This window comes from Chiloscyllium plagiosum, chromosome 5, assembly GCF_004010195.1.
Source record: "Chiloscyllium plagiosum isolate BGI_BamShark_2017 chromosome 5, ASM401019v2, whole genome shotgun sequence".
NCBI classification, from domain to species: Eukaryota; Metazoa; Chordata; class Chondrichthyes; order Orectolobiformes; family Hemiscylliidae; genus Chiloscyllium; species Chiloscyllium plagiosum.
This window is the reverse complement of record NC_057714.1, coordinates 80,669,051-80,684,376: the sequence shown is the minus strand read 5'-3', so window position 1 is coordinate 80,684,376 and position 15,326 is coordinate 80,669,051. Positions and strand designations below refer to the sequence as shown.

At 37.9% G+C, this 15,326-nt stretch overlaps 1 protein-coding gene across 7 annotated transcripts in view; it reads right to left on the bottom strand.

The window, feature by feature from the left end:
* LOC122550039 (sickle tail protein-like) overlaps positions 1 to 15,326 on the bottom strand; it is a 710,262-nt gene that overhangs the window by 96,766 nt on the left and 598,170 nt on the right. For all 7 annotated transcript variants that reach the window (XM_043690462.1, XM_043690463.1, XM_043690464.1 and 4 more), the window contains 3 exons: positions 7,752 to 7,850; positions 7,576 to 7,619; positions 1,916 to 2,082 (listed from right to left, as the gene is read on the bottom strand). In XM_043690462.1, the coding sequence (XP_043546397.1) occupies positions 1,916 to 2,082; positions 7,576 to 7,619; positions 7,752 to 7,850 (310 nt within the window). The remainder of the gene's footprint in view (positions 1 to 1,915; positions 2,083 to 7,575; positions 7,620 to 7,751; positions 7,851 to 15,326) is intronic.

Here is a 15,326-nt window from a genome sequence, read left to right as displayed (position 1 = left end):
AGAGACTTTTGCATAATTCCATTCCAGTAGAGCATGAAATGACCACATGATAGCAGACAGCAATTACATCACTACTACTAATTTCATATAGTTTCAACAATAGGTCAGAATCTGCCTTTCAGGTGACTAACTACTTATTTCATACTGTCGGCTCGGTTTGGAGTTAGGATATATTACATAAATTTATACTTTCAATTTAATCTCAAAAAGAAAATGGCAGAGGTATATTTTTTCTCAACAACTGCATTGAACAAGACTTTTTGTCCAATTTTAGTTTTAAGGAAATCCAAATAAATCCATGGATACAACAGCAAAAATATCAGGAGACAGGCATTGGCTTCATGCTTACACCCATTCTAAAACAGCAGCAACTCATATTTACATCATACCTTGATATAATGAAACAAAGTTTTTTAACAGGAGCATTATACACTGAGCCCCTGAATATCAGATACAAAAGTTTAATCAAAGAGGTAGGTTATATTGAATGTTTTGAGTATATTGTGGGAGGCAATGGCATGGAAGGATTTGAAAATTGTAATAAGACTTTAAAATCAAGACGCTGCTCAACTAGAATAGAAGACTAGGAGGATAACCAGGTATGTATCGCAAGGGAAAGCATGTTTATCAAATTTATTGGCATGCTTTGAGGAAGAAAGGTGTGCGGTGGGTAAAAAAGGAACTTCCAGAAGACATCGATCAGGTACCACAAAGGCTTATTGCAGAAAATAAACAGTGTAAGGGCAGCATATTATCAGATAGAGATGTCTGACTAGCTAACAAAACAGGAGTCATAAATAGGTCATTTTCTGGTGGCATGACGTAACCAGTGGCACACCACAAGAATCAGTGCGGAGGTCGGATTTTTTTTTTCGGTTTACAATTTATATAAACTTGGATGAGGGCTCTGAAGGTATGGCTGCCAAATTTATTGGTGACAAAGATGGGTAGGAAAATAAATCATGAAAAAGTACAAAAGGAGGCTACAGATGGATATAAATTCAGTTAAAGGTGAGTGGGCAAAGTCCTGGCAAATGGAGTAGAATGTAGGACAATATGAAATTGTCCCATTTTGGCAAGAAACATAAACAAAATGTCTGAATAGTGAGACTGCAGAGCTCTGAGATGCAGAAGAATCTGGGTGTCCTGCTGCATATATCATAAAAAGGTTAGTCTGTAGGTACAGCAGTAATTAGGAAGGCTTAATGGAATGTTACATTTTGGAAGGGGAATAGAGAAGAAAAAATATAGACCTTACATTCCAGTTACATGGGGCATTGGAGAGACTTCATCTGGAGAATTGTGTACGGCATTGGTCTTAAGAGAAAGATATCACTGCATTGGAAGTAGTTCAGGGAGGATTTTCCACACTAATTAGAAAAGATTGGAAAAGTCAGGCTTGAATCTGGAGTTTGAGAGAGTAAAAGTGACCTGATTGAAACATACACAATGCAGGTGCAGAAAGAATGTTTTCACTAATGAGAGAGAATAGAGCTAAGACACGCTATTTAAAATTAAGGTGTCATCGATTTAAAATAGAGAGGAAGAAAGATTTCTCTCGAAAGGGTCATTAGGCCTTTGAAAACTCTCCCTCAAAAAAGGTGATAGATGCAGAGCCTTTGAATATATTTAATGCAGCAGATAGTATTTCACCCATCAAGAATCCATCTTGGATAGGCAAGAATGTGGTGTAATTAAATCAGGCATGGTGAAGCAGGCTCAAGGGACATGCAGCCTACTTCTGCTTCTGATTCATATGTTCGTATGTGATATTTCTAGCAAGCATATTGGGCACAAAATGCAGTACAATAAACATTCTTAATATCAAAACCATAATTTCATTACAACCAAATAAACAAAACGGTTAAACACGGTAGCATAGTAACATCTATTCACTTAGAAACTGAACAGATACCTGCGACTGTCTCAAATGTTGAAGTTGCTGCCGCAGATCAAAAATATTTCTCCGTAAATCAAACACATTGTTTTGAATTTGCTGCTGACATGACGGGGAAGGTTGGACAACACTGGAAGAATCTGAAGTAATCCCAGAGCTCTTCAGTGCTACTGCACTTGTTGCACCTGCAGTGAAGATCACCTCATTAGCATTAACAAACCTTTTCAGGAAAAGATCTAAGTATGGCTGTTAGAGATTACAAATTTGATTCATAAAAGAAATCATAACTGTCTAAAGGAACACATCCACTTGGATGCAAGTTCCAATTTATCATTAATCAAATATAAAATTAAATAATCAAAGCACAAACATCCCTTTAAATGTCAAATGTCTCACACCAGACTGCAGAACTAGTCATAATTCAAATCGTTCAAAGTTGAGAGTGACATTTAGTAATGCAATCCATTAGAAGAGGACATTGCTTTATATTTTATATGGAATTACATCTAGTGACTGAAATAATTAGTACCCAAATGTTACATTTGTAGATAATTTGCAGTAACAATCGGAATTACTTAAACACAGTAACATTCTGAACTAATCTCATGTGCTCAACATGATATTAAAAGATTTTATATGCCATCCAAGACTTGGAAATAATTTGTAAATCTTGCTCAAGCATGCAAGACTTAACCATGTCTGATTTTGAAAACAACTAAAAATGGAAAATATATTTCATACTGATTTATGATCAGAGAATAATATCAAAATTAAAGCACCATCATCGCAACCACTCTTCAATCAGTTTCACCATTATTTGATGATAATCATCTGAGGCACTTGAGCTTCAAACTAATCCAGGCAGAAAGTCAGCGGTCTCTTTCTAATGGCTGCTAAGATTCCCAAGTAAAATCAGTTTGGCCTAGAAACCCTTCATGAGCTCGAGCCCACAGCTCAAAATACCCATAAATCTAATATTAAGTTACATTTAGTCTCATTGACAAATTTACAAGGCTGCTGAATCAGGAACTGAAAATACAACAATGACAGCAGAGCAGAATGAAACTGAATCTGGTTTATATTATCTCACATAATGATTTGATGGGGAGAACATTTGAGACATTAAAGTAGTCTCTCACTCGGGTAAAAAGGACAGTCATGGAATCAGAGCGATACAGCACAGAAACAGACCAACCCAGCCACACTGACCAGACATCCTAAATTAATCTAGTCCCATTTGCCAGAATATGGCACATGTCCCTCTAAACTCTTCCTACTCATGGACCCATTCAGATGCCTTTTAAATGTTGTAATTGTACCAGCCTCCACCACTTCCTCTGGCAGCTCATAAATTCACTAACTCTGCATGAAAACATTGTCTCTTAGGATCCTTTTAAATCTTTCCCCTCTCACCTTAGAACGATAAAAGACTTTGGCACTTCACTCTATCCACGCACCTCATGGTTTTATTAGGTCACCTCCTCAGTCTCAGATGCTCCAGAGAAAACAGCCCCAACCTATTCACCCTCTCCCTATTGCTCAAACCCTCCAACCCTGGCAACATCCTTGTAAATTTTTTCTGAACCCTATCAAGTTTCACAACATCTTTATTATATCAGGGCGACCAGAATTGAACACAGTATTTCAAAAATGGCCTAACCAAAGTCCTAGACAGGCACAACATGACATCCCAACTCCTACACTCAAGTCACTGACCAATAAGGGCAAGTGTACAAAACACCTTCTTACCCGGAGTACCTGAGCCTCCACTTCCAAAGAACTGTGAACTTGCACCCAAGTCTCTTTGTTTGGCAACAGTCCACAGGACCCTACCATTAAAGTCCTGGCCTGATCTGCCTTTTCAAAATGCAACAGCTCACATTTATCTAAATTGCATTCCATCTGCCACTCCTTGGCCCATTTGATCAAGATCTTGCAGCTTTATCTTTTTAAAACATTGTCTTAAATACATAAAATACACCCACTTTAAGCCTCCACTCAGACTCAGATGAACTGCACAGAAAGAGACCCTTCAGTCCATGCCGACCAGATATCTTAACCTAATCTAGTCCCATTTGCCAGCACTTGGCCCATATCCCCCTAAACCCTTCCTATTCATATACCTTCCTATTCAGATGCCTTTTAAATGTTGTAATTGTACCAGTCTCCTCCACTTACTCTGACAGCTCATTCCATACACACACACCATCCTCTGTGTGAAAATGTTGCCCCTTAAGTCTCTTTTAAAATCTTTCCCCTCTCACTCTAAACCTCTGCTGTCTAGTTCTGGGACTCTTCCACCCCAGGGAAAAGACCTTGTTTATTTATCTTAACCATGCCCCTCATGATTTTATAAATCTACAAGGTCAGCCCTCAGCCTCTGATGCTCCAGGGAAAACAACCCCAGCCTATTCAGCCTCTCCCTATATCCCAAATCCTCCACCCCAGCAACATCCTCGTAAATCTTCTCTGAACTCTTTAAAGTTTCACAACATCCTTCTGATAGGAAGGAGACCAGAATTGCACACAATATTCCAAAAGTGGCCTAACTTTCACGATCTAATGGAACATACATGTTTGCATTTATGATACACACTTCAAAGAGCCACACCTCAAACTATCTGCTCGTCAGCAACTTAACAGCAAATCTTTTACTCATAATGCAGTGAATGGCAATAGTCACTTCTAAAAGGAGTATAAATGAACATACACGAACACAGAGAAACTGACATTTTTTCCCATTAGAGTAAGATTAGGAATAAATCAAAGAGGCATTTCAGAGGGATTTAGTAGAGCAAATAGGGGGCTGGGCAAAACCAAGTGGCGAGTCAGTAATTGAAAGACAAATACAAAATCATCATTCACAGAATGAAAGGGGAATTCAGCAGGATTTTATTTTATCTATGTTTGTACATGGACATCCTATTAGGAACAGCGGTGGAAGCAGAATACATATGAATTCTAAAATAAAAAGTAATTTGATATTATAGAAAGAAAGAGATGATGTACAGGACTAAGTTGGTAACCTCACTCCTGACAGGCATGAGTGGTGAAGTGATTTATCTCCTATACTGAACAATTCCATAATTACAAGAAAAATTGATTATTGAACCCATCAGATCTGTACTGTATTCCCCACCCCACCCCACAATTGTTTTACTCTAATCGCAATTAAAAATATAAATAATGTTTCTTTGGTTTCCAAGTCCAGGTGATTTGTGGTAATAATAGCAACAACTGAGAAAAATCTCAATACAAGACCCCATTTAATTTTAATCATGTCATTTTCACCTATATGTTCTCCACTTATCTCCATATTCATGTGACCCTACATTAACTTCAATGCATCACTATGCCTGTTACAAGTCTCTCATTTGGGACATTAATAATTTTGAAATTACCCTCAATTAGATTCCCTACACTATGAAAACTGGTCATTTGGCCCAACAAGTCCACACTGACCCTCCGAAGAGTAACCCACCCAGACCCAATCCCCTACCCTATAATTATCCCTGACTAATGAACCTAACACTATGGGCAATTAAACATGGCAAATTCACCTGACCTGCACATCTTTGGATTGTGGGAGGAAACCGGAGCACCCAAAAGGAAAACCACACACACACGGGGAAAATGTGCAAACTCCACACAGACAGACCCCCCCGAGGCAGAAATTGAACTGGGGTCCTGGTGCTGAGGCAGCAGTGCTAACCACTGAGCCACAGTGCTGCCCTTCATCTATCCTCTGTTAGAGTCAAAAGGTGTGGCACTGGAAAAGCACAGGTCAGGCAGCAACTGAGGAGCAGGAGAATCAACATTTTGGGCGCAAGCCCTTCATCAAGAAGGCTTTTGCAGAAACATCGACTCTCCTGCTCCTCGGATACTGCCTGACCTGCTGTGCTTTTCCAGCACCACACTTTTCGACTCTCTCTCCAGCATCTGCAGTCCTTACCTTCTCCTATGCCCACTGTTATTTCAACAATGAAACCTGTCAAAAATAATGAGGCAATCTACCTCAGCAAAACACTGCATAACTCTACTTGTAGAAAAAAGTACTTGAACTAGCCTTTCACTGATCCAATTGTTGTCCATTTGCCTGACTCTTTTGCTCCATTTGTGGGGCCAAGGATCACCACGTCTCACGACAATGTTGTAGCTGCAGATTCTTAGTTTTCCCATGGGAAAAAAGTTTACAAGTAAACATATATCTATGGATCTTAGTAACTAAATGTAAAGGATATTGGAAACTTGGCAACAAACACGTATACAATAGGTCAGCGTTCTTCCTATAAATAAATTAAAACAAAGTGCCAAGTGCAACCAAACTTTGGACAATATTAAATTCTGGAATTAAATTAGCAATACTTTCATCCCAAGCCAGAAAAACAAGACAGTAATTTATGTTGTATTTTATTAAATTTTCAGTTACCGTCATCTGCACGTTTACTAATTGTGCTGCAGCGTCAAACAGGGTGAACAAACAATGACATTTGGGCTGATTTCAATGTCATGGAAATAACCTAGACTTTGTCCTGGTCAAATTCCGAGACACTTCAATAAAAACTGATGCTCAAACTAAGAAAAAAAGCAATTTCACACAAACAGTGCAAAAGCATCTCTGCAACATACAATCTTAATTTTATTTTCTTTAAAACCTTGGAGGTAGCCCATTTCCAGGATGGGAGGTCTTGCAGAGATGCTTGAGACTGTTAGAGATGAGGGATAAAAAGGAACGAGGACAAAATTAGAACATGTTGAGTGATTAGCCATGATGACACTGAATCAAAGCAAATGATCTACTCCTGCTCCTATGTTCTATGGTTTTGATGGGTGTGTATATATTTTTTATTAAGCGACCAAATCTTTTTATCCAGTTTCCTTGCCCAACTGGAAGAACATACCTAACCTGCACAATTGTGCATGATGTTTTGATAACTACTGTCAAGTTCACTCAGTTAGTTACACTTGAAATTCTTTTAGGATTTTCAGCACAGAATTCAGCCTAATGCTTCAATACAGTACCAACGGGAGTACCAGATTATTACATCAATAATTCTCAAATGTTACATTAAACTAAAACCATGTCACCCAGCTCTGGAGGTTTAGACAAAATAGTTGAATATTTCATTCATATTTGTTCATGGGATGTGGATGTCACTGGAGAAGCCCTGGAGAGGGTGGTGATGAGCCAATTTCTTGGCCTGCTTTGATTCAATAATAGTGAAGGAATGATGATATAGTTCAAAGTCAAGATGGTGTGGCTTTGGAGGGGAACTTGCAAGAGATGATATTCCCACGTATCAATTGCCTTTGCCCAGGTGGTAGTGTTTACAGTTTGGAAGGCTCCAAGAAGCTTTGATGATTTATTCAATGATTATGAACAAGTGTTAGAAGATATTCCAATGACTGTTGTCAACCTGAAATACTAACAATATTTCTCCCTGCTGCCAGTCCTATTCCGTATTTTCAGCATTTTCTGTTTTTGTTTGTATTTGATCATGTTCATCTCCTGCATTAAAATTATTAGCTGAAAATTTTAACCAGTCAGGTTTTCATTGGGTGCCGAATGTGGGAATGCACAACAATGCATTTATTCATGTTTAACAATACCTATACAACATTACAAACATTTTTGAAAACAGTGTAGCTTTAAATATTGCAGAATGAAGAACAAATACCTTGTGCCTCAGAACTGCTAAGTGGTGTAGCTTTTATCTTCTCACTGAAGCAGAAAAATGGACATAAATTGATATATCAATTTTATTTTACGTCAACATACAATTGTCACAATTCTTTAAGGCGTGGAAATCATTACATAAACAGCAAGATGTACAAAATCACTCCATTTTCTTACCCAGGAACTTCTTTGGCATTATTACCCCCTTTGAAAAGCGCAGACTGAACAAGACCAGTCAAACTAGCAATCTGCTTCTCCATAGCCTTCATTCGCTCCCTAAAAAGAAAACCATGATTCAGTTCAGTACTAACAGTACAACAGTTAAATAAGTATGATACCCATTTGAGACTACAGTCTATGAAAAGACCTATCCCACAAATATATATTTACATTACAATTTTGAATAATAAGTTTGAGTAACAAGCCATATTTTAAACATGAAGATTCAGAATGATGATGTGATACCCTGAACAAGTAAAGCTCATTGCCTTTATATATTTTAACAAAAGCCTGTTAAGATGTAGACAATCGAGTAAATCCGCATTATTTATTTATTCATTCATTGATTGAGGGTGGTATCAGTTAAGTCAACATTTATTGCCCATCCCTAATTGCACAGAGGGCAATTAAGAGTCAACTGTGGATTTGAAGGCACATGCAAGTCAGACCAGAGAAGGATGACAACTTCCTTCCTGAAGGGCATGAGTGACCAGACAGGCTTTTCTGACAATTGACAAATGATTTCAAGGTCATTCAATTCTTAATTCCACCATCTGAGGAGGAGGGATTCAAATCCAGGTCCCTACAATATTACTTGGGGTCTGTGGGCTAATATCCAGTGATAATGCAATTAGGCCATCACCTTCCATACCTCTAGCTGCCTTAAGGTTAGTAGCATTTCCCTTTTGAGTGCTGGTACTGATGGTATTAATATGATAGGTAGTGCTTGGAGTAAAAATAGTTCTACAAGTCTAACTGGTTGATAAAAGCACTGGGTTTGTAACTTTGTTGAAAGAAGCAACTCAAACAATTCAGAGTACAAACAGTAGTCAGTTCATTGCATGAATATTTTCGCAAAACGTAGCAAAAATACATGAGGTAACTCGATTGGGAAAGCTGTTACATACATGATAGGCAACAGTAAGGAGAAAAAGTTTGAGCAGCAAAGGTCAATCAATATTTAAACATAAAAATCTCTATACAGGTGTTACTTTAAAAAATGATAGTTGAAAAAAGTATTATCATTCCAATGGCAATTAGGATGATGGAGATGGGTCATATATAAGAAAATCCAATCACAGCTTGAAAGTAATAGGCCTTTCATACTTCCAAAATCATCATATAAATCAAGTCTATCCCAGGGAAATCCAATCATGTGGAAACGGCCCACCTGTGGGACATTGGTCTGATGGTTTATACTGTTCTATAATAGAATTTTGTACACTTTGGCTGGTCAAGATTAATTTTAACTCTGGGAAGTGATTTTGAGTGAGTTTAATGCCTTTGACAGATGGAGAAAATTGGTGGTTTACTGCAAGATGCAAAGATAATTGACAAATCCAGATTCTTTTATAGGCATTTACGACAATAAACATTACGGAAAGATAAAACAGGAACATACACTTCCATATCAGGTGGTGTTCAGGTCTATAGTCTGCTCAATCAAAACCTTGGAACTGCCTCCCTAATGGCACTGAGAAGTATACCTCCACCAAATGGATTGCAATTGTTCAAGTCAGCAACTCACCAACTTCTCAAGGGCAACTGACAATGAATACTGGCCCAGCCAATGATACCCACATTCCACGAGTGAATTTAAAAAAATCACATTTTCAAAGAGCAGAAATATTAAACATCCTACCCAGTTTTGTTTAGTCTAATAACCAAGAATTAATACTTTTCTAATTTTGTTTTTATTGATTCATTGGATGATGGCTTCACTGGCTAGGCCAGCATTTATTGCCCATCCCTAATTGCCTGGGGCAATTAACTGTAAACCTCATAGCAGTGGGTCTGGAGTGCAATGCAGAGCAGACTAGGTAAGGCAGGCAGCTTCTGTCTATAAGGTCACAAGTGAACCAGATAGGTTTTCTGACAATCATATTATAGTCAGAATTAGACTCTTACTTCCTGAATTTATTTTTGTTGAATATAAATTCACAATCTGCCATGGTGGGATTCGAACCCATGTCTCTATAGTATTGCAAAAACAAATTGCTAGAAAAACTAAACAGGCCTGTGGAAAGAGCTGAAAAATGTGTTGTTGGAAAAGTGCAGCTGGTCAGGCAGCATCCAAGGAGCAGGAGAATCGACATTTCGAGCATAAGCTTGAAGAAGGGCTTATGCCCAAAACATCGATTCTCCTGCTCCTTGGATGCGGCCTGACCTGCTGCGCTTTTCCAGCAACACATTTTTCAGCTCTGATCTCCAGCATCTGCAGTCCTCACTTTCTCCTAGGTCTGTGGAAAGGAAACAAACTTATCGTTTAGAGTCCAGTGATACTTCTTCAGAAGGAGAAAATGTTTATCAAATCATCCTGCAGTGAGAGAGATAAAAATGTGCCTTTTCAGTAATACTCATTCTCTACATCTGACTGCTAACTACATTGTGGGAGCTCGATCTAAGTTGCCTCCATCAAAAACATCCAGGTAGCAGATTAATTTTTTTTGCACTCTATGCACTTAATCTAACTCCCTCCTACTAACTATGGTTGGATTAAACTCCAGGACCTTGTATCGGAATTACAATATATATCATTGGTAATTGCCTGATCATATGCAATGAACATTTATTGCTCACCAGACAATGGTTTATGCAGAGACATGCTCACCACTTACTCAAGTTCTCCAAGTATGTCATGGATTATTAAAAACTTTTAGTTCAAGGAAGTAAAATTATTTTCAAAAAAAGACTAAGATGAAAATAAAAGGATAAAACAAAATGCAATTTGGGAAACAAGACACACCCATCATTTTAATACAGCTACGATTATACTGCACAAAACATAAAACCTGCCTGGTTCCTCCTATGGTTTGACTCAATATTGTGCTGACTTCAAGATGAAGGAAAAGTTGATCAACTGAACAATCTTTTGGGTACTATTATTCTGGGTAGTCAGCAAAGGTCATGACTCCTCAGATCACATTCACTAAACAAGAAAATAAAAGCTGAGAGAGAATCAGAAATTGCTAATACAAAATGAAGGAACTCAAATCCATTACAAATGGAAACAGTCAAATTTATCAAAGATGACAAAGAAAATTTAGTCTTAACTTGGGAATGAAGACTAATCATACATCTAAGTATGTTCCTCTTGACACTGCTGGGGGATAGTTTGGAGGTTTGGACCATGCCTCAACTATCAATGGTTCTGTTCCACAAATGCCAAAAGGTACAGGTCTAGAATGCAAAATACGTCTGTTCAGTGATTTTGTATATTTTTCAAGTTATCGCAAAGGAGCAGAAAATTCCCTCATAGAATCTCACCATTAGATTGCATTAACACAGCAAAAGGAGAAATGGAAGTGGAATGATAATGTCACTGGGATAGTATCAAGGCCCAGGCTAATTGCTCTGGAAACGTGTTCAAATCCCACAGCAGCTGATCGAATTGAAATTCAATTACTACAATCTAGAATTGAAAACAAGTCTCAATATCGGTGACCATGAGAATACTGTCAAGGAGGTGCTTGCAGTGTAGTAGTACTGACCCTCTCTGAGTCAGGAGGGTGAGGTTCAAGTCCCACCTGATAAGAGGAGTTACAACATCTCACACTAGGTTGAATAAAAATAATCAAAGCTATCATTGACTTTTGCGAAAACCCGTCCACTTAATATCCATAAGGGAAAAAAAACTGACCTTATCTGGTTTAGCCTACATGCGATTCCATCTTCTTTGTAATGTGGTTGACTAGTAAACTTTTAGCTGCCTTCTGCAATGGCCTAGCAAGTCAGTTAAGTCAAAAGCAATTAAGGAAAGGCAACAAACATTGGCCTTACCACTGATGTCCATATTCCATCCAAGAATAGAAGAAACAAACAAAAACCTGATACAACTCAGCATGTTGGTCTCATCAATGGCTTGCACTAAATCACCTTTACAGTACTGAAAGCTTCTTCACGTCCTTTAACTGGAACATTTATTTGAATTGGGACCACAGTGTCATTGCCTTCTTTTACCTCAATCATTAGAACATATAATATTGCATTTATCACTTACTTACATGTTGAGAAACACTCCACAGTGTAGGGATTCTATTATATTGAAGACACAGTGACTACATGGTGTGTAGACAAAGAAAGCCTCATGTTTGTACCCTGATCTTTGCCAAGTTATTTCATTTATTCTACAACAATGGTGATGGTACTACCAATTGACTCCGTGTCCCTGAACTGTTGAATAAACAAAGGCAGGTAGGGTGGAGGAGGAATCCACGTGTTTCTGCTTGCTGAAATCCAATGACTGTTTTGGAGTGCATTGGTCTGTAACTCAGCTATGTACAGGATCAATTCACTGAAGCAACCATTGGGAAAACTTAAAAGATCTAGTTCAGTGAAGCTTGCAGCCCATCAAATCCAATGAATATATAGTTTAAACAATTTTTCAGTTGAGCACTTGCATGCAATTCTCCACATGATCGTCCGAGTTAAATTCAAACATCTTTAACCAAGAATTTGAAACAATACTAAAATAAAGTCTTATGAGGCCATGAGTTCATCGTTTAGATTGCTGAATATTTTATACTTCATTCTCTTCTGAAGTATGCAAGAGATTTCCCAATTTATTTTAGAAGATGCTGTTATGGATTTTCATATGGAAAAGTTTATAGCACACAAATACATTAAGTAGTTGAAGCAACATTGATAGAACATTTATACTGGCTAGACTGTCACTTATGATTAACGAGCTATTAAATGGCTTTCTCTCAGTGAACATTTATGAGCATGGTTATTAATCTCCTGAGCTATTTTTGTGCATACTTGAAACTTGCCATCACCATTATTTCTTTCAACAGACTTCAGAGAAGTAGGAACAGAGGCTTTTATGAACCTGCACATTGCAGTATCAGCATTTAAATCTCAGCCAGCAGTGACTTACACTTGGCCTGAGTGTTTTCTTCCTGGTACAATATCAAGACACAAAAGAGAGAAAATAATTTATCAGCTTGGTATGTTTATCTTCATCCCTTTCTCCCTCACTAAGTGCACAGTTGCATTTAGAGATGTTAATGCTTTATTTAAATTTATCCTCATGAAATGCAGTAGAATTTGTCCAGAGTTAAATAAAGATGATGAACTCTGGGATATTGTTACAACATTAGTGTACTTTCCCTCATAGCTACTATCTCAACTACAGTAACCTTCATTTAAAGTTCCACAACCGCATGCAGTTTTGATTTAACATTGTATTTTTTATGTTCCACATCCCCAATTCAGATCACATTCCCTCTCTTAACATCTGCCGTTTCCAGGTTGTGTGTGCATCATCAGGAATGATAGCAAGGTCAGACCAAATGATTACACCGGCAACACCAGGCCTTATGATTCAATTATGTAATCAAGGAACCTTCTGTTCTCAAAAGAATTTTCTGCAGGCAAGAAGTCTACCTCTTTGATTCACCCTTCTTCACTGACACTGATTTGGATTGTGGGTTGCACACAGATGAAACAAATTTGCTTTCCTTGTCTCGGTGCTTGGTTGAGTGATAAATAACAGTACTTGTTTGCAGCAGGTGAACCACAGGAACCATTTTAAAGTAAGTGAGACAGCAGGAAAGACCGAGGAGGTATTTCAAAGCCCTAAACCCACACTTGATTTAGTGTTACAATTACTTTTGAACATAAGCCAGAAATGCCCAATGAACCAGGTGCTTCAAACAAAAAGATCAAGAAAAACCATTATCCTCTCAGTTTTAACATGTTTTGAAGCAGGAAAATGAATAGTTAACACACTACCCCATGGAGAGTTAAAACAATCCATGGCAATATTCACAAAATCAAGAAGAGTGCCAAGTGTTACACTTTTTAAATGCTGGCAAGGTGAGTCGCCTATAAGCAGGAAGAACAATATCATGGCAAGATTCTTGGATTTTTGCATCAAAGATCAAAACAAGTGGCAGACTCTTTTTGATTTGATGGCCATCCAAAACAAAAACTAATTTGAGGACAGCTATTAAAGGTGGTTACATAACGAACAAATTTACAATGTTAACCAAACAGCCTTTTTTGGGAAACACATGTCACAGAGAATGGACATTTCACAAGAGGAGGATAGGACCATAAGATACAGGAAGAGTAGAAGGCCATTCAGCCCATCAAATCTGGTCTGCCATTCAATGAAATCATGCCTGATCTGATTATCCCCAGCTCTGCTTGCCTAACTTTTCCCCACTACGCTCGATTCCTTTACTGATTAAAGATTTCTAACCTTAGCCTTGAATATACTAATGCCCTAGCTTCTAAGTCCGCTTCAATAAAGAATTCCACAGAGCCACCACCATGTGAGAGAAGAAATCCCTCTTTATTTTGGTCATAAATGGGCAACCCCTTCCTGAGATCCTAAATTCTCCCACAAGGGAAAACAACTGTTTTGCAACTATGTTAAGTCTCCTAAGCATTTTGTAAACTTCAACAAGGTCACCTCCCATTCTTCTAACCTCTAATTAGTTCAGGCCCAAACTACTAAACTTCGATAAGAACACCTAAATTTCAAGGGCACTCTATCAAAAATGGTTCTCTTTCTGAAGGGAATATTGTGCCAAAGAAAATTTTGCCTTCAATAAATATATTGCTCCTGTTGGATAATTGCAAATCTCACCCCATCAGTCTTGAAGATGTCTCTTAAAATGGTAAGTTCCTTCCATCCAACATGACTTAAGTCTTAAGTCTACAGTTCACAGATCAGAGAGCCTGAGCAGTATGCAAGGTCTACTACCTTTGATGAGATGAGAGAAGGTACAGCAATGATGAGAATGCATGTCAGGGAATTTTGGCTTTGTTACAACATCCATAATGATGTTGCCAATTTCGCTAATTCTCAAGATTAAGTCACATCAATGTGACTGAACTGCATATGGTAGAGATTGTAACCAGAACATGTCAGTGGCCAAGAAGAATGTTATGATGCACTCTCCCTGAGGATAGCTACGTGTTGATGGTGCTGTTGAATCTACATGAAGAAAAATTACTGAGTCGTCGCCAAAGTGTTTTCGTCACATGGTTCAAGTGGTTGACAGGACCACCACTGATGGAGATCAGTGGGCAGTTTGTTACCCCATCCCAAACCATTACACCAAGATAAAATAAATAATACTTTATGATAGAAATAAGTTAAATTGTTTGCTTAGCACTTTTGTCTATTAAAAGTAGTTAAAGTAAAAAGTACAAACCACCCAAACTGTACACAATGTGATCTAGTCAGTGTTCTGACTTTCAAAGTAATTACACGTCACAAAGTTTCACTGTACATTATGATTTGGATAAAGGTTCTTGGTAATTATTTGCTTCTTCTGATCTGGAAGATGAAGGTGTAATGCTACAATTAAACAATTTGGTGATCAGAGACAGTACACAACACTAGGCACACGCTCTACAATAGAAAGTTCCAATCTTAGTTTAATCAAGGTTTGACCAAAAATTTATTTATAATATTGGATAAGGCTAAAGATAACAGGAACTGATAAGAGGCTTTACACTGAGTTGTGGGTGGAATTATGCTCAGTCATTCAGGTCTGTTAGGAGTTAAAACTACAG